The sequence below is a fragment of the Carcharodon carcharias genome, chromosome 12 (genome assembly GCF_017639515.1).
Source record: "Carcharodon carcharias isolate sCarCar2 chromosome 12, sCarCar2.pri, whole genome shotgun sequence".
NCBI classification, from domain to species: domain Eukaryota; kingdom Metazoa; phylum Chordata; class Chondrichthyes; order Lamniformes; family Lamnidae; genus Carcharodon; species Carcharodon carcharias.
The window spans coordinates 119,577,923-119,600,551 of NC_054478.1; the positions used below are offsets into that span (position 1 = coordinate 119,577,923).

Below are 22,629 nucleotides of genomic sequence, written 5' to 3' on the forward strand. Positions count from 1 at the left end.
AATATATGCTATTTTTTAGTTCTCACATTTGAATCAAAGGAAAGGATGAATGACCATTACATAAGCCAACAGAGAGTTTTTGTGCTTAAACAGCAGTCATCAAGGCATCCATCAAAACATGCAATGGCAACTTGTAAAAATTGTCAATTTTATCAAATTGATTGGTAGTTTGTCCAACCGCTGAAAGGGAAATTGTGGCCTTCAAGACTGATTCAGGGCAAAGAGTTGGAAAAGTTAATTAAATTGTTTCAATCAATTGGAGATTTGACGATAAAGACAAACTAGACTATTTCTCACAAATCAGGAATAAAGTTTCAAAATTTGATTTGTTCTTTCTGATATATATCAGAAGTCACTCAAATGAACAGAACTTGAAACTACAGGGAAAAGGGATGTGAAAGAAATTGTGGGATGTGAAAGAAATTGTGGCTGAGTGGAAGACGACTCTTTTCACTTCCCAAATTTGCAGTGATACATAGCTGATCATAATTTTCAGAGGGCCTTTGACACGTCAGTGTCAACTAACTAGTAAGAAACTACAGAAGAGATTTGTTGATTTGACAGTTTGAGATTACCCGTTGGTTCATAAAAGATTAATTCTGCTTTGATATAGTGAATTTGCAGGAATGAGTGAATCTGTTCATTGTCAATAGATGTTGGCTGGAGTTTGATCTACTGATGCTAAAAACTTGATAGACAACTATGGTCAAATAGTACAAAAATCTTGATTAAGGTCAAAGAGATTCATAAAGTCATGATGGCACTGAAGGAGGCCATTTGGCCCACTGAGGCCATGTCAGCTCTCTATGGAACAATCCTGTCAATTTCACTACTCTGGTCCATCCCCAAAGCTTTGCAAATATATTTTTCCCTCAAATGCCCATCCAGTTTCCTTTGAAATCACTGATCATCTCCACTTCTGTCATCCTCATAAACAGAGTACCGGGTCATTACCATTTGCTGTGTAAAAATGCTTTTCCCCCTTGCATTTCTTACCACAACCTTAAAATCAGTGTCAAAAACAGAATTACCTGGAAAAACTCAGCAGGTCTGGCAGCATCGGTGGAGAAGAAAAGAGTTGACCCTTCATTGAAGGGTCATGAGGACTCGAAACGTCAACTCTTTTTTTCTCCGCCGATGCTGCCAGACCTGCTGAGTTTTTCCAGGTAATTCTGTTTTTGTTTTGGATTTCCAGCATCCGCAGTTTTTTGTTTTTAAAATCAGTGTCCCCAAGACTTTGTACCATCAGCAAATGGGAACAACTTTTCTTTGTTTATCTTATCTAAACTTGTCAAAATCTTATACACTTCTTTCAAGTTTCCCCTCAATCTCCTTTGCTCCAGAGAAAAACCCTAGCTTCTCCAACCTCACCTGTATCAGCTGTGGCTCAGTTGGTAGCATACTTGAACCTGGAACCTTATGATCCAGAGGCAAGTCCCACTCGAGGTTTTGAGCACAAAAATCACTCCACTTTAGTATTGGAGGAGCATTGCACTATTGGAGATGCCATCTTGCAGGTGTGATGTTAAACTGAGGCCCCATTTGCCTGCTCAGGTGCCTGTAAAAGATCCCATGGCACTAGTTTCCTTCGAACAAAAAAGGCTGAGAGGTGACTTGATTGAGGTGTGTAAAATTATGAGGGGATTATATAGAGTGGGAAGGATAAAATTGTTTCCCTTGGTGAAGAATTCTAGAACCAGGAGACATAGATTCAAGATAAGTGGCAGAAGGTGTAGGGGGGACATGAGGAAGAACTTTTTTATGCAAAGGGTAGTGGGTGTCTGAAATTCACTGCCCAAGTTGGCGGTAGAGGCAGAAACTCTAAACTCTTTTAAAAAGTACCTGGATCTGCACCTTAAGTGCTGTAAGCTGAAGGGCTATGGGCCAGGTGCAGGAAGGTGGGATTAGAAAGGGTACCTGGGTGTCCTCGGGCTGGCATGGACAATATGGGCCAAATGGCCTCCTTCGGTGCTATAACTTTTCTATGGTTCTAAGAGTAAATGGTCAATATTTATCCTTCAATCAACATCACTAAAATAGATTGTAACATTGCTGTTTGTGCAAGCTTGCTGAGCGCAAATTAGCTGCCTTGTTTCCTACATTATAATAGTGATTGTAATGTGATTTGAGACGTCCAGTGGTCATGAAAATTGTTATTTAAATGCAAGTCTTTCTGTTTGCCTTTCTTCTAGCTGAAATCTCTCATACCTGGAACTAGTCTGATAAATCTCCTCTGCACCCTCACATCCTTTCAAAATGCAGTGATCAGAAACAGAAGCAGTACTCGTAATGTGGACTAAGGCAAAGCTTTATAGTACCCATGGAAGATTGCTAGATTATGACAAGCCCTTCCAATATCCCCACTCCCACTTCCTTTAGCAGCCTGGGATTTTATTTTTATGGGACGTGGGCCAGCATTTGTTGCCCATGAGCTGAGTGGCTTGCTAGGCCATTTCCGAGTTAAGAGTCAACTACATTGCTGTGGGTGTGGAGATACTCATAGGCCACCTCAGGTAAGGATGGCGGATTTCCTTCCTTAAAAGGATATTAGCAAAGCAGAGGGATTTTTACAACAATCAATGCTAGTGTCATGATGATATCTTGTCAGCATCCTCTTCCTTAGTAGCTACTGATGCAAGGTACTAAGGTACTAATTAAGTTTTCTAGCTTGCCCAACATCTCTAAATAGATATCACCTTAACAGGCCCCCTGCCGGTAGAAAATTTTTAGTTCTCTTTTATATTAACTGCCATTCTATTCTCATTCTCTTTGCTAGTCTTATTCTCCTTTTCACTTCCCCTCTCAATTTATTGTATTTAGTCTAGTTCTCACCTGCTGAGTTTTTCCAGGTAATTCTGTTTTTATTTTGGATTTCCAGCATCCGCAGTTTTTTGTTTTTATCTCACTTGAAGAGTTCATTTGACATTTTATTTAATCAAATTCTCTCTCTCCCTTGTTATCTAAAGAATCCTGACTTCTGTTCCCACACCTTTTGCCCTTTTTGGAATGTACTCCTCCTTAAAGATCAATGAACAATCTATTACAATTTTTCCTGTCAGTCTTTGGTCTTATCTCATCTCATTGAAGTTAGCTCCTGTCCAATCTAGAAGTTCTAATTTAGATTGTTCCTCACTCTGCTTTATTACTAATCTAAACCTTATGATATGATGATTACTTTTACTATGTAATTCCCCCCACAGACATTTGGGGCAGATTCTTCACCTTGGCGGGCAGGTGCATGCCTGACTCGCTCGACCGTGAAATGACACGCGTTGACGTCAGGCGAGTGTCCCGACATCAACGTGCACTCTCGCGATATTTCAGTCGGCGGGTGTGCACAAGAGATGGAGCCACACCCGCTATTAATTAAGAGGCCAGTTAAGGCCCTTGACATCCCAATTGTCAGCGATCTTACTTTGTACAATTTGTCGGCCATCGCACGGGCAAAACGGCAAGCAGCCAGGCCACAATTTGCAAAAGCTCATCCACGGGCGGGATAAAAGTCAGCAGCATTGTCAATGTGAGTAATGAGGTGTTTTGGAGATCGTGTGCTGCTGGTTGTTCATTTGAACCGGACAGTTTCATCTCGCTTCAGAGCTTCATTCTGAGCATTTCTAGACTTTGGTTCAGGACTCATTGTTGTCTTCAAGGCCCTCGGAGGATTCAGACTGTGTGGGCCCTTCCAGATATCAGACAGCCTTCCATAATCTTGGTAATGGGGAGTATAGTCTCCGCTGGAGCACCTCCTCTGAGGAGGAAGGGAGGGCCAGAAGCGAGAGGAGGCCAGGTGTCCTAATGCAGCTTCCGGGTGGGGACCTGTGGGAGGAGAGGCGCATGGACAAGGGGCACAGGGCCAGCAGGAAGTCCAAGGCAGAAGGGGCCGCAGAAGACTGCACTATCCTGCCGCTAGGGTTTACAGGCGGTGATGCAGCTACCTCAATATGTCTAAATTGCAATACCAAAGGAGGCTCCGCTTCTCCAGGGAGACCGTTAACTCCATTTGTCAGATGATCAGCCTGACATCAGCTCTGGCTGTGTGGGTGGACACCCCGTGCCAGTGGCTTTGAAGGTCACACGGCCCTCCAGTTCTATACCTCCGGCTCTTTCCAGGGCTCAGTGGGGGATGTGTGTGGAGTCTCCCAATCAGCTGTCCACAGTTGCACCAAACTCTCTGTTCAGGCGTGCATTCATCATTCATTTCCACATAGAAGTAAATATAGGCTAATGGTTTCTAGCTAATTTGATTAAATTCTTTAATCAGATAACTAAGGAGTTTGATCAAGGTAGTGTAGTAGCTAGATACATGGACTATCAGAAGGCATTCAACAAAGTGCTGCATAAGGAAACATTAAGATTTTGGAAGCCCGGGGAATTAAGGGGAAAGTGGCACTGTGGATACAAATTGGCTCAGTGACAGGAAGCAGAGGGTGGTGGAAGATGGACTGGGAAAAGATTTGCAGTGCTGTTTCCCAAGAGTCAATTTTGGGTCCATCATCCTTCAAACTTTTATAAATGGCCTGGACTCAGGTGCAGAGAATTTAAGTTTACAGATGACACAAAACTTGGCAACATGGGAGTGATGAGGACAGTTACACATTTAATGAAATGGTCAGAGGCATGGGAGACAGAGTTCAATACTGGCAAATATGAAGTAATCTTCTTTGCGAAGACTGAAATGGAAAGAAAGTATCCTACAAAATAGCCTGATTTTGAAAAATATAGAGCAGTAGAGAGATTTGTGGTGTCCATTTACACAAATTCTTGAAGGTGAGACAGCAAGTTGATAAGAGTTAAATAAGAAACATAGATTACTTGGGTTCATAATTAGAGGTACAAAGAAACAAAATAACCATGCTAGAACTTTATACATCCGTGTTTAGACCTCAACTGGTTTTGCAGCAAGTTCAGGGAACCACACTTCAGAAAAGGTGTAAAGGCCTTAGAAAGCTTACAGAAGAGGCTTACCAGGATGTTACCAGGAATAAGGAACAGTTATGAAGATAAGTTAGAAATGTTAGGACTGTTCTCCTTGGAACAGGAAAGGTTAAGATTAATAGAGGGATTTTGAGGATGAGAGGTTTTGAGGGAGTAGATTGAGAAAAGCTATCCCCTCTGGAGTGTGTTTCAACAGCCAAAGGTCATAAATTTAAAATAATTGGCAAAAGATCCAATGGGGAGATGAGGAGAAAAGTTTTCACCCAAGAGTTGTTGGGATTTAGAACACTAACTGAAAATATGAGGAAAGCTGATTCCATAAATAATCTTAAAAGGGAATTGGACAGGTACTGAGGAACTTACAGGGTTACGAACAAAAAGTAAGGATCTGTGACTAAGCACAATTGTTCTTCCAAAAAGCCAGTACAGGCATGATGAGTTGAATGGCCTCCTTCTGTGCTGCAACCTTCTATGATTCTATAAATAGCTTATATGTTTCCTACCAAAATGAGACCATGCGGCTAAAATCATGTCACTGTACCCACACCTGTGGCTAGTCAATGCATTCTATTGGACACCTCTGCCTTATGTCAGGCACTGGATCGATCAGGAGGAAGAAGCCTGCCTGATGTTATTCTCTCTAACCCAAACTAATTGTGGTGCCCCTGTCACCACCCCAGCTGAGATTTAACTAAGGGCAAGACTGGCGATGGAAGCTGGAAACTTCTGGACAAGATTGAAAATTTTTCAGGTGTCGTTCAGATTCCACTCGTCATTCGCACCAGCTTTGCAAGCGTTATTACCTTAATGTCATCACTTCTATGTTGGGCATTTCCCTTAATATAGAGAGCTGTGGAGTAAAAGTATACACAGTTAGGACAATCATAGTAAACAACTTTAAATATTGCTTAACCCTACACAAATCATTGTGCATTCACAACTAAAGCGATTCAGCAAACAAATCCTGGATTTTACATTTTTACAGACACAGTTATTTGCTGTAGTTGCCAGGTTTATTCCTCTCTTCTTTTTTGAACATTGGTGCAACTGTTCTGTCTCTTGTCCTCAGGCACCATTAAGGTTTGAAAAATTGTGGCCAGAGCCACCTCCCACTTGCACCAGGTGATTTTTCCACCTTGAGTATTGCGAACATTTTAAGTACCTCTTTATTTCTACTGTAGCCAATTTCTCTACTACCGTCGCTTTTACTGTGATATTGGCAGAATCCTTATCTTTACTGAAGACACATGCAAAGATCACGTTTGGTCTCTCAGTCATGATCTCTGCCCTACAAGATCTCCATTTGCTCCCTAATCAGCCCTGCCCTTCCTTTTAACATGTGTACATTCTTTGGGTTTTCTTTAAATGTTACTTGCCAATGTATTTCTATATGCTCTTTTTGTCTCTCATTCTTTTTTCAGTTCTCCCCTGTATTTTCTATTTGTAGCTTGGCTTTTTTAGTGTACAAAAAACTCAATAATTATGAAAAGCCAATCTTTTTCCATTTTAATCACTATTTTTAGTCATTCAGGATGCTCTAACTTTGGATACCATTCCTTTGCCCATGATGAGAATGTCTATACTCAAATTATCTCCTCTTTGATGGCTTCCCATTGCTCATTTACTGTTTTACCTGCTGATCTTTGATTGCAATTCCTTTGCAATTCCCTGTAATTAGCCCTCTCACAATTGAGTATTATCACATTTGATTTCTGTTCATTCTTTTCCATAATTACGCAAAACCTAATGACATTGTGATCCCTGTTCACAATGCTCAATCACTGAAACTTGCCCTGTTTAACTCCCCAGAACCAGTTTCAGCACTGCTTCTTTATTGGATTAGAAACATACTGATCAAGTAAACTCCTGTACACATTTCAGGAATTTCTCTCCCTATTTCCCAATTGCACTGTTACTGTTCTAGAGTACTAGGATAATTGAAGAGCCTCATTATCACTGCAGCTCTTGCATTTTTTTTAAAATAAAATTTGCTTGTCTATCTCCTTCCCATTATTTGGTGGCCAACACAACAGCTCCTCTATTTTTCCTTAATTCTAACCAAATAGATTATTTGAATGATCAAGTACGTTATCCCTTGCCAGTGCTGTAACATGTTGATCAAATGCTGCCATCCACCTATTTTCCCTCCTTTCTCTCTCTCTTTCCTGAATAGATAGTAGCCAGGAATATTAAATGCCCAATGCTTCCATTGTTTGAACTAGATCTCCGTTAGTATCACTATATCATAACCTTGTAACAATTTGTGCAGTCATTAACCTTATTTACAACACTTTGCATTTATACACATTCACTCAAAGCTCAGCTTCGTCTGTCCTGCATTTCTCCTGTTTGATCCTTTCTATTGTTGAACTATTCTTTATTCTAGTGCTGCCTTGTCTCTCCCTGTCCTCTGGGCACTTTGTTTCTCTTCTCTAATGCTTCATCCTGGTGCTGCCACCCAGCCCTTCACCACCTAACAATTAGTTTGAACGACTGGCTAATGATAGGTTTGCTTCCCTGAAGAACCTTAGTAAAATAGTTAGGGTTGCCAGATTTATCCCTCCAACTTACAGCTTTGTGATAATTTCTCACAGGATCACCAAGCATCACCCCAGCCTCTTCACCGCATCTACCAGCTCCACAAATCTCACAAGCCATTCCCTCCACACATCAGGTTCTGAACATATCCATTAACTACATATAGACACCTTCCACCATAGCCCATAATCCCAACGTTTTACCTAATCCTTTAACCCAACTAGTACCTTTAAATCATATTCACAATCAGAACTACCAAATCATAGCAATAAGATTGACTCTTAACTGCTGTCTGAAATGGCCTAGCAAGACACTCAGTTATACCAAACTGCTACAGAAAAGACTCATTTCCAAACAGCACTGTTGGTGTGCCTGCATGGACTGCAGTGCTTCAAGAAGGCAGTTCATCACCACCTTCAAGGGCAATTAAGGATAAGCAACACCTCACATCCCATGAACAAATATAAAAAACATCCCCATCCCCAACCTTCACATCCTCAACTTGAGCCTCTACCCCACCTGTACTTTTAAATCATATCCCTCTCCCCATCTTCTCATCATAGCACTCCACCACCTTGTCACAGTACCTGCTCACCTCAGCTTCTCATCATATACTCCACCCCCTGCTTCCTCACAAATCCCTCTGTCCAATTGCTCATCACCTACCCAGCATTTAACATCTACCATATCCTTCCACCCAATTCACATACTTAAACCATTCAGAAGGGCAAAACGGGAGGTGTGCAGGGTTGCATTTTTAAACTTGTCCTCTAACTCCCACCACCCACCGTTTTCGGCAGATTGGGAAACATGGCAGCCCATGGCCTGACACTCATTTAAATTCATGTCGGGTCCACTACTTAAATGCCTGCTCCAAATTTAAGTTTGCTTGTCATTGCTGTTTTCCTGGAAGCAGGTAGGTTCCTGCAAGCTGTGGGAAACATGGCAGCTAGGGCTGGGATTTTCCAGTCCCACCGTGGTGGGTCTCGCCGCAGGAGATGCGGCAGGCCAACCAGAAGTCCATGACTTTCGGCAGGATCAGAAGATTCCAACAGCAGGCAGGACTGGAAAATCCCATCCTAAGTCATTTTGTGAACCTTGTGGGTAGCCTACTGTGGAGTTGCGAACATTTTGGCAAGTAGGTTTAAAACTCTTGCCGGCTTCAACTGTCATCATGTAATGGTGTTTGTTGATTTAGGTATATTTTCAATGCAGTGATTGATAATAAGGTTCTGTCCTCAAAAGGTGAGAGACCACTAAATTGACCACCAGTGTGTAAGTTTTCAGATGCACTACAGTCATTTTTCCAGTGGATGCAGTCTGCATTCTACAGTGAGGATAATCAGATATGAATGAACTTACGGGACCCTCTGGTTTGATTTTCACATTGATTACGAATGATTGGCTGAACTCCTAGACTGACTAATGCATTCAACCCTGTTGTGGGGTTGGCGGGACAGCGCTGTTTACAAGGCTTGAAGGGGCTGGTTTTATTTGATTGACAGTTTTATGGCCTTATAATAAGTTTATCTTTCTTTGATGTGGTTTTTCAATGGCTGTTTGCATATTTGGACAAGGTTAAGAGCTTTAAAGGTTTCGACAATGGGACTTTCACTGTCTGTGCTTGATTGACAGCTTTATGAGAATGTAAGAGGGCCAATTTTTTGTCAAAGGCAATGCTGAATGCCCGATTGTTTTTTTCCAATTGCGTGAACATTTCAAAGATTTGTCGGCATTATTATATGGCTCATGAGTTCTGCACCTAATGGATCCTGGGTAAGTGGGCATTGAAAATGCTTGGCGGACATGGAGGATGGTTTGGGATGTGAGGGGCGTAAGGGATGAGGGCTAAAGGGTCCAACAACGATGGATTGAAGTGGACCAATGTACCAGTAAATGGAGGCAGGCCTTCTAAGCTGCTGCCCCTCCATATGACACTTGCATTGCCGCCTCTGGCCTGCCTCGAGAGGCAGTGACCACCAACTCCAGCCCGTACCCACCTTCTAGAGGCCAAAATACCAGGTGAATGATTTGAAGTCGGAACCACAACATTGGGAAATGTTCCTGAACATAGACTAAAATCCAGCCCCATATTGCCATTCACAACTATCGCTTCAGTCCATGACCCACATCGTCAACAAAGCCCTCTGCCCCAACTTCTTACCCTATCTTTCTAAATTTCCAACATCTTACCAAATCTCTCAATACCTAACAATTTTCTCATGACATCCACCTAGCCCTCACCTTCTTACCGTGTCCTTTTACCCAACCCAAACTTTTGAGCAGTAGATCCAATCACAACTGGCACGTTTAGACCATGACCAATAACCCCTTTACTGTTTCTCTTCACCCTGCGACATCACCATATCCCTGCAGCCCACTAAATTTCTCCATCCTAATTTCTCACTATATCCCTCCATCAATATTCCCACCACATCCTTCCACCCCAACTTCTCACCAAAACCCTGTATCCTTCTGCCTCACCTATCAAACATCCCATAATCTCACCTCTCTCTGGCACAATTTATGATTTATAAACATCATTCATTTTTATGAGCTTCATGAAAAGACAACCTTTAAGTGAGAGTGCTCCCAAGAAGAGTTGTTCTGCTTTCATAAAGAGCAGCTATACTTGCTCACTTCTGCTCTTTTGTTTTTATTTTCCCTGGAAAGTAACTCTTAAATTCCTGCCCAAGTTTAGATGAAAGTGTAGCCATCCAAGACTGTAACCTCTTTGCAGGTGATGATTCTCGTAATTTCTTAGAAGTTCTTGTATATTAAACAATACGTTGCACTGATCAAAGGAAATAACAGGGGACAGAGAAGAAGTGGAACTTACATCTTTCAGATTACTTCCCCTGTAACAGAAAACAAAATTAAACTTCAAAGATGTATTTATAGACAGAATTTGTACAGAAACTATTACAACATAACTTGTGTTGTTACTCAGCTAGGAACTAGCATCACCAGTTTACGATGGATTAATTATTTTTGTATGAATTTGCACAATATTCCAAACAATTGAATGCAAATAAAACTTTAAGGCTGTAGAATCATTGTCAAACGAAGAGAAGGAACAAAAGTAACAAAACTCCAAAACTAGTTTAAAATTTATGACCTTTGTGAGATCCAAAGAGGTACATTAAATCTGATTCATTGAGTACAAATGACATGAGCCTTGGGCCAGAATTTGGTGAAAAAATACATGTGTGAACAATGCTCACTGTTATTAATGTGTAAATAACCCAGCAACTTATGTGTGAGGAAGAGGTACCTCAGGCCTTGTGAATCACTACAAGTTGTCACGACTCATTGGGGATAGTGCACACAAGCCCCACTGTTCCCCAAGTCGCGACAAATGTGAAAAAGTTTGATCAAACCACCAGATTGCCCCAATTCTACCCAACTGTTCAATTTGGGTTAACAGAATATGAGCACCAGGTTTGTAAACTTAAGTAAATAACTGTTTATTGACAAGCTGTTGTTCAGCAGTGGCAAAAGAATGAAATATGAACTGCTAACTTCTAACACTATAACTTAAACTCTATCCCCTTCTTAAATGCAGACACGCACATGCACACACAAACACGTATACACACACACGGATTTTAATGGTGGGATAAAACTGTTTAATAGCACCAATCCGGAGTACAGGATTCGATGGGTTGATTTTGATCGGTGTCTTTCAAATTCCTTTCAGTTCTTTGTTGATGACACGAGGTAGTCTTCCAGCACTTTCAGTTTTTAGTTCACTGGTTGAAAACTTGCTTTTTAATTTCTCTAACAGTGGTTTTTCCCTTTTCCTTTTTACAGGGGTTTCCTCAGAGAGGGAGCGGGTACAGAGATATGAGGAGCAGAGATTTTAGATGTTTTCTCTTTGCAGGCCAGAAGCTTTCTGCTTTGCTACCACGCAAACCGCTTCCACGACAGGTCACTTGAGTGACTGCTGGATGCCGTGGAGGCCTGCCGGAATGTGGTCTATCCCCACTTTGGCCGCAGGATGGGTAGCAATGTCACCAACCCGGCTTGGGAGGCGCTGGCAGCAGTGGTCAGCGCCAACGCCCTTCAGAAGAGGACAGCCACCTAGTGCCGCAAAAGGATGAATGATCTCCTCCGTTCCGCCAGGGTAAGTCACTCTTTTCATCACTCCCAACTCACACACTCACAAACCCATCACACACCTACAAGGCCCTCACTCATTGCCAGTGCAAGGGACATCACCATTCACTCTTTCACACACACCATCATTGTCCTCATCCCATCCATGGAACTACCCATACACGCTAGGCATACTTATCATCTGGCTTGGCAGGTATCCTGATACACTCTCCCCCATCTCTATCCATGCAGGACAAACTGACTCACAACAGGAGGAAAAGGTTGCAGACAGGAGGGATACCAGAATTCAAAGCTCTCACAGAATTTGAAAACAGACCCATCCAGCTGGCCAGCGATGACCGGGACAGGTCTTGTACTGATGGTGAGATCGGCGCTGCTTTACCAAGTGAGGATCCAGCAGTGCAACATCCATCAGATAACCATGCTGTGAGTGATATGTCCTCTTTCACAGACCACTGCCATGCATTAATTATCGCCCCTTGCTTTCGCAGGCACATCTGAGAAGCAGCAGATGGAGTCCACGATCCAGAGCCTCCAAGCAAGCCCCAAAGAAACCTCCGAAGAGGAATCTGAAGGTACCCTCCCTGAAGTCCTGTCACAGCGCTCACCCACACCCTCCACCAGCGCAGAGACACACACCTCAGTGGCACCTAGCTTTAGAGTAGCCTCAGGACCACAATTTGGTAAGCACATCGCACTTCATGATCCACAGCAGGCGGAGGCAGGGACTTCCCAGGTCCCGGCACTCAGAGGACTGCTGGAGGCCAGAACATTGCTGAGGCCGAGTCAGATGATGAGCCTCTGGACTCGGTCATAGCACAGTTGCTGGAGCTGCAAAGGCAAGCTAGGGAATATCAGGAAGTGATGTCCACTGCACTCCTCAGATTGCAATGCATGATGGAGGAGACGGTGCGTCTTCAGGCTGAGGTGATAGTGTTGGCATTGCAACACACCAAGGTCAACACTGGCAGGATGGTGGCCACCATGGAGACCTTGGTCCAGGACATCACTCCTGCACTGCTGCGTGTGTATGCGAGAGGTGTGTGAGGCAGCTCAATCTCACTCCAGCTACCCCTTCTGCTCATGAAATCAGCCAGGGGCCCTCGGGTATCCATAGGGAGGAGGATGAGCAGGTGCATGCTCTGGGGCGGACTCAAAGTCTGTGCTGGCAGGATTGGGGGGTGCTGGGGGCGGGGGGGGGAACACTTGGTGACCCTTTGGTGCCTCCATGATGTTTGCGTAGGCAGGCAGGCTAGGAGCCTGACCACAATCATAACACTGTGGCTGCACCTGATTTATCTTAGTTGTAGAGGCATGGTCAGCTTATACAGGTATCCCTAATGCATGGCCATTTCCCTCACTTACCCTGCCCCACCCCCCTCACATCAATTGCCTGTGCACAGGATGCAGCACCAGGGCAGCACTTGCCCACCCCCCCCAGCAGTTGCCTGCAGGGCTGGCCTGGCCTGCACTTGCTCCCAGACATTCCCCACCCCTCAGCAGTCGCCTGCAGGGCTAGGCATCAGTTTCCCCTGCCCCCCGGTGCCCCGAGGCTTGTAAACAACAGACGAGCTGTGGTGAATGCCGCTGCTCACTCACCTCAGTTCCCCCAAAGTGAAGGCCGCCAAATGCACGTTGCCTGCGTGTTGTTGTGAAACATGTTGGTGTGCTTTCCTGCTGATGCAGACGGATGATATGGCGGGGTTCCAATAGCCTGGCGGGATGGGCTTTTAATTATATGCTAATGTATTACAATTAACTCCCCGCAGATCGATGGCATGAAGTGGGTCCCGCCATATTTTCCACACACACCATCTCAGAAAATTTCACCCTATGGCTGACCTGATTATGGCCTTAGATCCATTTTTCTGCCTATCACCATAACCCTCGAGGCCCTTGAGAAACAAGCAACTATCTAACTCAGTCTTGAATATATTCAATGAACCAGCCTTCACCACTCTCTGGGGAAGAGAATTCCAAAGATTAATGAGATGAAATTCCTCCTCATCTCAGTCTTAAACGGTTGACCCCTTATTTTGAAATCGTTTCCCCTAGTTCTAGATTCTCTCATGGGGAGAAATCTCCTCTCAGCATATGCCTAGAAAAGCCCCCGCAGAATCTTATGTTTCAGTAAGATCACATCACATTCTTCCAAACTCCAATCAGTATTGGCCCAACCTGCTCAACATTTCCTCATACGACAACCACTTCATCCTTGGAGTCAACTTAATGAACCTTCGCTGAATGGCTTCTAATGCAAGTGTATCCCTCCTTAAATAAGGAGACCAAAACTGTGTGCAGTGTTCTAGATGCAGTCTCACCAAAGCCCTGTAGAGTTGCAGCAAGACTTCCCTACTTTTATACTCCATCCCCCTTGCAAACTTTCCTATCATTTGACTTCTTAATCATTTGCTGTCCCTGCATGGTAACTTTTTATGATTCATACCCGAGGACACCCAGATGCCTCTGATCCATCGCATTCTGCAGTCTCTCTCCATTTAAATAAATTTGTAGAAAATGTGAAGTGATTCATTCTGGTACAAAGAACATGGAGAGACAATATCAAAGAAAGGGCATAAATCTAAATGGGGTGCAGAATCAGAGGGACCTGATTATATATGTGCATAAGTCATTGAAGGTGGCGGGACAGATTGAGAGAGCAGTTAATAAAGCATAAAAGAGCAAAGAGGTTATGTTCAACTTGTATAGGACACTGGCTCAGCCTCAACTGAAGTACTGCGTCCAGTTCTGGGCACCACACTTTAGGAAGGATGTGACAGTTTGGGAGAGAGTGCAGAAAAGATTCACAAGAATGGCTCTAGGGATAAAAAACTTAGGTATGAAGCTAGATTGGAGAAGTTAGGATTGCTTTCCTTTGAGCAGTTTGAGAGGAGATTTGATAGAGGTATTCAAAATCATGTGGGGTCTGAACAGAGCCTTTAGTCTCATTAGTTTTCCCATTACTTTTTCTCCAGTGAGGGATCGTTTTAAGTTTCTCCCTCCCTTTTGCCCCTTGATTTTCTACTACATCATTGGGATGCCTTTTGTATCTTCTGCCATATAGACAGATACAAAATACCTGTAAACCTCAGCCATTTCCTCGTTTCCTATTATTAATTCCCCAGTCTTATCCTTGAAGGGACCAATGCCCACTTTAGCTACTCACTTTTTAAATGCCTGTCGAAGTTCTTACTGTCTGATTTTCCATTTCTCGCAAGCTGACTCTCATAATTTAATTTCTCTTTTTTTTCATTCATCCTTCACTGGTTTCTGAAAATTTTCCCAATCTTCTGGCCTACCACTAATCTTTGCAGTACTGTATGCCTTTACTTTGAATTTGATGCCACAATTAACTTCTTTAGTTAGTTACGGGGTACATCCTTTTATTAGCCTTTCTTTCTCAATGGAAAATATATTTGCTGAGAGTTATGAAATATCTGCTTCCATGTCTGCCACTGCTCTCCACCATATTACCTTTAAGCCTATTTTCCCAGTCCATTGTAGTCAACTCTGTCTTCGCACCTTTCTAATTGCTTTTATTTAAGGTTAATACACTAGTTTCAGACCTCAAATTTGAAGGGTTCTCAAAATTCCCACATTTTTCATATCATCAACAAGGATATGACTTTTGGACTTTTAAAACTGCTGAGTTAAGTGTAAAACCCTGCAGACAGGAGGCTGGGCCCATGAAGGCCTGGGGCTGCACATGCCTGGACTTATTGAATGCAGTGTGGACTGTGTTGCCTGAAACCAGACAACAAGAGGAGACAGAATACGCATTCTTCCCTTTAATACAATCAACCCAGAGAAAGACTTCACCTCACACGAAACTGAAGCCCATCAAAATCTTGCATAAATAATCGCTTCTAACTACTAAGGCAGGAAGGCACAATCAATTCAATTATGTGAACCCATCAATACTCCAGACATACAATGGCTGTCAGTTCAAAACTAGTTACTAGGCAGGAAGACAATGATAAACATCATGCGAGCCCATTAAAAACGAGTCATCAATCACCTAAGGAAGCCCACCAAAATCAAACAAAGAACTAACCTTGATTTGGATTGAGATAAGAAATTCGAAAAGACAGTATAACTGGGCTGTCAGTTACGAAGGAGAGAGAGAGAGAGAGAGAAACCAGCTAGCAGGCAATGAGCAGTTGAAAAAGAGTTTAAGCAATTAGATCTGGAGGCTTTGCAGGCCCGCAGGTAACATCACGGCGAGGGGCACGGGGTGGCAGGCTCAACCGAAGACAACAAGACCGCAACTGCAGCCCTCCACGAAGATTGACCACCCACAACCGCACCCTCCACCCAACTGAAGAACCTTTGCAGATTCCACAGACCAGGACCGTTTGGCAGGCCCCAGAGGACACAAAGAGCATATTCCAAAGCTGCAACCGGCTTACCTGGCTGGGTTTCGAACTGTCAAGGAACCCTGGGTTGGTGAGCATGATCCCTGACCTCTCCTAGTTCAATTTAGTTAGGTTTTGGGGGTGGGACAAGGGTAATGGGATTAGTAGCGTGATTTTTCCCTCGTTATGCCGTGTGTTCCCCATTCTTAACTAAGTGTACTTTGTAAGTCTGTATAATCTCAGTATAATCATAATGTTATAAGTTCATTTGTGACTTTAATAAACTCAGTTTTTCTTGCACCAAAACCAGTTGTCTGCTGCACTTTGTCACAACCCCCAAATAAGTCCAAGGTCTAGAACCCAGGGAGTGGGAGCATTTCAAACTGCTCAGAAGTCAGAGGTGAAACTGACTCACACCACCACCCCCTACAAATTGAATGTGAAATTCTATCATGATATGATCACTCTTGCCTAAGAGCATCTTTACTGTGAGATCATGATACAATTATGCAAAGAACAGACAGAAGAAATTAAGCCTCTCAGGTCAGCTTCACCATAATCTACATGGCATTTAAATATTAGAATCACATAAATCCATAGAGCTTGTGTTTAATCACCCAGGTTTTCCTAGAACAGGGCATCTTATGGCATGCCCCATTAGTTAGATCTTTTCCTTCAGTTCAAACATGTTTGCGCTGTAGATTGCTGGAAGCATGGTAATGGCTCAGCAAGGGCAATGGGCCATCTGGGACCTTGACAGATGATGGGAACAACAGTCCATCTGCAGAGGAACCATGGGGAAGGAAAAAGAGTGACAGGTTTCACAGAATAAATAATTGTATGTAAATAATGTATGCTTTTATTAATGTGCAGACAACCCAGCCACGTGAGGTGAGGAATTTGCAAATCACAAGTTGCTAGACAATCACTGTTAGCTTTATGAAAATGGCATCTCGCCTTTAACCTCGCTATAACTTTCATGAAGTTGTTGCATTTGCACAAAATTGCCCACTAAGCTCACTACATAAAGCCATGTCTAGTAATTATCAGTGCAAGGACCCTTTAACAGTGTAATAATTATTAATGGCTGCCATTCAATTTCTCTCACTTGAATTAAGTGTCTCATTGATTAAGGTTGTGAATTGTTGGTGATCTCAAAAAAAGTCGAATTTTAAAATTCGTACTTTTTTTCCTTATTTTGCTATCTCTCACAAACCAATCTTTTTTCCTCTTCTATTTCTCTTTTGGTACCTGATTTGACATTGAATTCACGTACTTTAAACCACCCTCTATGTTCTCCTGTAAGAAATTAGTTAATATTGATTTTTTAAATATTTTCATTTCTCGAATTTCTGGTTTTTGCTTACCAATTGAGTTTCTGTTTGAAACTATAACTATCAGTTTCATTTCTACTAAAATGTTCAGAGGGAATGAGAAGGTAACTGACAGTGACTTGTGCTGCTAAGCATTTGGTTGCAAGCGTTCTTTTTGTTCCAACCTTTTGGTTCTATCAGCTGTCCTCTGCAGAATTAACTCCTCCAAGGTCACATCTGCATAAGGCAAGTAACAACTCTTGGACCTCCATAACTCTGAAGTTGAATGAATTGATCAACAGCTGAGTCAAGGTAGGGCCATAAACTTAAGTGATTTACATTAAAGTGGAGTTATGGCAGCAGTTGGATGAGATGGGTTCTGACATAAAATGGAGTATATTTAAAAGGTGGATGATTAGAGGCCAATCTTTTGAAATTCACAAGGCCTGATTGGACAATAACTCATCAAGCTGGAAACCTATAATGTGTGAATTCTCTGGCAGTGTATTGTAGGCTATAGCAGGTATAATTATGGGCAATATGCTTAATTCCTACGAAAGCCAATAAATGCCTTTGAACCTTATTATCTTTTGGATAACATAAATTTCTAAGTAGAAACATCTAGGGCAGAATTTTCCGCCCATTGGAAGGATGCACGCCCACCCCGAACGAGCATAAAACGATGCATGATATTTCAGTTGATGGGTGCGCACGGGAGTCGGCAGCACACCCGCCGATAATTAACAGGCCTATTAAGGCCATTAAAGTACCAATGAATTAAATTTTTTGCTGCCCATCCAATCTTACGGTTGGCGGGTAGGCGAAAAGGATTTTTTGCAAAGCCTCATCCATGGGCGCGATGAGGTTTCGTTCAGTGATTAAAATAAATTTTAAAATTTCAAACTAATTTCTAACATGTCCCTGCTCAAGTCATAGAGTCGCATGAGGGGACGTGTTATAAACATTTTAGAATTCTTTATTTTCATTGTTCAAAATCTTCATCTCCGAGGCAGCTGTGTGGCTCAGGGAGATTTTCCTTTGCACACCCACACGCACTTCCGCGCTCGCCCTCCTTCACCACACCCACCCCACCCCACAGGCAGTGCTGCAGCACACGTTTCATACTGGGTGGGTCTTAATTGGCCCACCCGCATGAAATTGCAGTCAGACCCCAATCACGGACGGTGGTTGGTTTCCTGACCGCTCTGACCCACCCCACCGAGCCCACCCAATGAGGGTAAAATTCTGCCCCTAGTCACTGATATTTCCTCTGTTAATTTCTTAATCCTTAAATCTCATTAGTTAAGGAGAGACACTGTTTCTCCCACCAATCAACAGGGACCCCATTATTCTCAGTTTGCCACTGTTGGCTTACACTGCTTTGTGAGCTGAAGCAAATTCCAGTCTAAAGTTCAGGGGAATCATAACAACTGGTGTAGTTCCTGATGGGATCACATTAGTTCCTGGTCACATTACAATAGTTAGTGAACAGGTGCCTTTAAAAAGAAAGGCTTGCATTCATGTAGTGCTATCACAACCAGCAGATGTCTCAACGCACTTCACAGCCAATGAAGTACTTTTCAAAGTGTAGTCATTGTTGTTTTGCAGGAAATTTTAGTTTTAGTTGCAGGGCTTGCTAGCAGGATTATGTTGCTTACTGCCTGGGTTATGATATTTGCTCAACATAATCACGACAACAACTACTTGTAGATATATAGTGGTTTTAACATGATAAAACGGCCCAAGGACCCCAGGAACATTATAAAGCAAAATTTGAAACCAAGCCATATAAGGAGATATTAGGGCAGATTATCAACATCTTGGTCAAAAAGGTAGGGTTTAAGGAGCATCTTAAAATGAGGAAAGCAAGGTAGAGAGGCAGGGAGGTTAAGAGAGGGAGTCTCAGAGCTTAAGATCTTGGCAGCTGAAGGTACAACCACCAATGGTGGAGCAATTTACAATCCGAGATGCTCAAAAGGCCAGAATTACAGGAACACCTATCTTGATGGATTGAGGGTCCATAGAAGATTACAGAGATGGGGGGTGGGGAAGGGGGAAACCATTTGATTTGAAAACAAGGGTGGGAATCTTAAAATCAAGCCTTTGCTTAATCAAGGGCCAATATTGGTCAATGATGGCAGGATGATAGGTTAATGGGACTTGGTGCCAATTTAGGACACAGCAGCAGAGTTTTGGAAGACCTCAAGTTCACAGATGTAGAAAGTGAGAGGATGGCCTGGTATGCATTGGAATAATGAAGTCTAGAGGTAACAAAGTGGCTGGGAATTCTGCAGTGGGTAAGTAACTCAGCTTTTGATAAGATCCCGCATAAGACACTGATAACGAAGGTAAGAGCCCATGGGATCCAAGGCAATTTGGCAAATTGGATCCAGAATTGGCTGAGTGGCAGGAAGCAGAGGGTGACGGTTGAAGGTGTTTTTGTGACTAGATGCCAGTGTCCAGTGGGGATCCACAGGGATCAGTGTTGGGTCCCTTGCTGTTTGTGGTGTATTTAAACAATTTAGGCTTGAATGTAGGAGGGTTGATCAGTAAGTTCGCAGATGACGCGAAAATCGATGAGATGGTAAATAGTGAGGAGGATAGCCTTAGATTACAGGAGGATATAGACGGGCTGGTCAGGTGCGCTGATCAGTGGCAAATGGAATTTAACCCGGATAAGTGTGAGGTGATGCACTAGGGCAGGACAAACAAGGCACGGGAATACATGATGAATGGTAGGACCCTGGGAAGTACCGAGGGTCAGAGGGGACGTTGGTTTGTATGTCCACCGGTCCCTAAAGGTAGCGGGACAGGTAGATAAAGTGGTTAAGAAGGTATATGGGATACTTGCCTTTATTAGCCGAGGCATAGAATATAAGAGCAGGGAGGTTATGCTGGAACTGTATAAAACGCTGGTTAGGCCACAGCTAGAGTATTGCGCGCACTTCTGCAATTCGCATTATCGGAAGGATGTGTTTGCACTAAAGAGAGTGCGGAGGAGATTTACCAGGATGTTGCCTGGGCTGGAGAGTTTTAGTTATTAGGAGAGATTGGATAGACTAGGGTTATTTTCCCCAGAGCAGAGGAGATTGAGGGGGGACATGACTGAGGTGCATAAAATTATGAGGGGCATAGATAGGGTAGACTGGAAGGAACTTTTCCTCTTGGTGGAGGAATCAATAACCAGAGGGCATAGATTTAAGGTAAGGGGCAGAAGGTTTAGAGGGGATGTGAGGAATAATTTTTTCACCCAGAAGGTGGCGGGAATCTGCCTGAAAGGGTGGTAGAGGCAGGAACCCTCATAACATTTAAGAAGTATTTAGATGTGCACTTGCAATGCCATGGCACACAAGGCTATGCGCCTAGTGCTGGAAAATGGGATTAGAATAGTTAGGTACTTGTTTGACTGGCGTAGACTCGATGGGCCAAAGGGCCTTCTTCTGTGCTGTAAACCTCCATGACTCTGATTTCTCTCTCCCAAAAGCCTGCCCACCACCTACATGGCACATGTCAGGAGCCTGATGGAAAAATTGCCACTTGCATGGTTGAGTGGAGCTCCAACAGCACTCTAGACATTCGATACCATCCAGGATGAAATAGCCCGCTTGACTGCCACCCTACCTTAAACATTCGAGCCCTCTATTGCCGATGAACAGTGGCATTAGTATGCCATATGCAGGATGCACTGCAACAACTCACCAAGTCTCCTTTAATAGCACCTTCCAGGTGACCTCTGGCATCTAGAAGGACAAGGCAGCAGAAGCACGGAACACCACCATTAGCATGTTCCCCTCCAAGCCACCCACTTGGAATTATATTACCATTGCTTCAATGTCGCTGGGTCAAAATCTTGGAACTCCCCTTCTAACAGCACTGAAGGTCACTGAGACTAGGGGTGGAATCGTTCCAGATTTGCACAAAGCGCAGTAGTGGGTGGGGAAAAGGATGTTTTACCCCACCAGCCGCAACGTGGCTTTTCGTACAGTATCGTCCCCTTCCCAGTGCGTCCCACCTAATTAATTATGCATTCACGGGAAACACGCTGGGTCACTGGCGGGCCCGCCTCTGATTCACCCACCCCTCTGTCACCTCAGGCCTTCATTAATCCGAGCCCCTGCACAGACCCAGCTTTCTCTAAGGCATTGGAAGCTGTTGGAAAGTCATGTGGCTGCTAAAGGGAGGAAACATGCTGCCCACAAATGTAGCGACAACTCCCTTAGGTGCCTACTAGATGCTGTGGAGGCCCGCCATCAAGTCCTCTACCCCAACTCTAGGCGAAGACCAGCCAGCAAGGTGAAAAATCCAGCATGGGAGTCGGTGGCAGCAGCGGTCAGCGCCAACACCCTGCAATAAAGGACAGCCACCCAGTGCCGATGGAGGTAAATGATCTCCTCCATTCCTCCAGGGTAAGTCACTCTTCTCATCACTCTCAACTCACACACTCACAAGCCCATCACACAGGCATCCTGCTTACACTTTCTGGATCTCCATTCATGTAGTACAAGCTGGCACACAACAAAAGCGAGAGGTCGCCAACTGGTGGAGGAATGCCTTACATCAAGACGTGCCTCACTGACTTTGAAAATAGGGTCATTCAGCTGGCAGCAACAATCTGTACTGTTCCTGTGAGGTCGGCAGTGCCTAACCAATTGAGGACCCAGCAGTGCAACTTACATCAGACAACCATGCTGCAAGTCAGTTCCCCTGTTCCATTGTCTCCTGCCATGCATCTTTCCTTGCTTTCGCAGGCACATCTGAGAAGCAGCCAAAAGGGGTCCATGAGCCAGGTCCTTGACTCAAGCCCTGAAGGCACCTTGGAGGAAGAATTTGATGACATCCTAAATGAAGATTCATCACAGCGCTCACCCACACCCTCCACCAGTGCAGAGACATACACCTCAGTGGGACCTAGCTCCAGAGTAGCCTCAGGGTCACAATCTGGTGAACACATAGCACTGTCTGATCAAGAGCATGCAGAAGCAAGGACTTGCCAGGTTTCCGGCACTAGGAGGATGCGACAGGCCAGAAATCTGCTGAGCCTCAGTCAGATGAGGAACCTCTGGACTCAGTCATACCTCAGTTGCTGCAGCTGCAAAGGCAAGCTCTGGAACATCAGGAAGGCTTGTCCACTACACTCCTCAAAGTGCAATGAACGAAGGAGGACTCCATCTGCCTTCAGTCTGAGGTGCGAGTGCAGGCATGCCAACACCCCGAGGTCAACACTGGTAGGATGGCAGCTACCATGGAGACCTTGGTCCAGGACATCAGTCCTGCACTGCTCTGTGGGTTGAACTCTATTGCTGATGCCATAGTTGGCCTCCAGCAGTATGCACGCGAGAGGGGTGTGGGGCAGCTCAATCTCACTCCAG

At 43.9% G+C, this 22,629-nt stretch overlaps 2 protein-coding genes across 4 annotated transcripts in view; one reads left to right on the plus strand and one right to left on the minus strand.

Moving 5' to 3' along the window:
• The window catches only part of cfap410 (cilia and flagella associated protein 410), a 65,493-nt gene that overhangs the window by 29,405 nt on the left and 13,459 nt on the right, over window positions 1-22,629 (minus strand). For both annotated transcript variants that reach the window (XM_041200806.1, XM_041200807.1), the window contains exons 2-3: window positions 10,313-10,331; window positions 5,739-5,785 (exon numbers count right to left, since the gene is read on the minus strand). In XM_041200806.1, the coding sequence (XP_041056740.1) occupies window positions 5,739-5,785; window positions 10,313-10,331 (66 nt within the window). The remainder of the gene's footprint in view (window positions 1-5,738; window positions 5,786-10,312; window positions 10,332-22,629) is intronic.
• trpm2 (transient receptor potential cation channel, subfamily M, member 2) overlaps window positions 17,366-22,629 on the plus strand; it is a 543,973-nt gene continuing 538,709 nt past the window's right edge. For both annotated transcript variants that reach the window (XM_041200804.1, XM_041200805.1), the window contains exon 1: window positions 17,366-17,572. The gene's annotated coding sequence lies outside the window, so the exon portion shown is untranslated. The remainder of the gene's footprint in view (window positions 17,573-22,629) is intronic.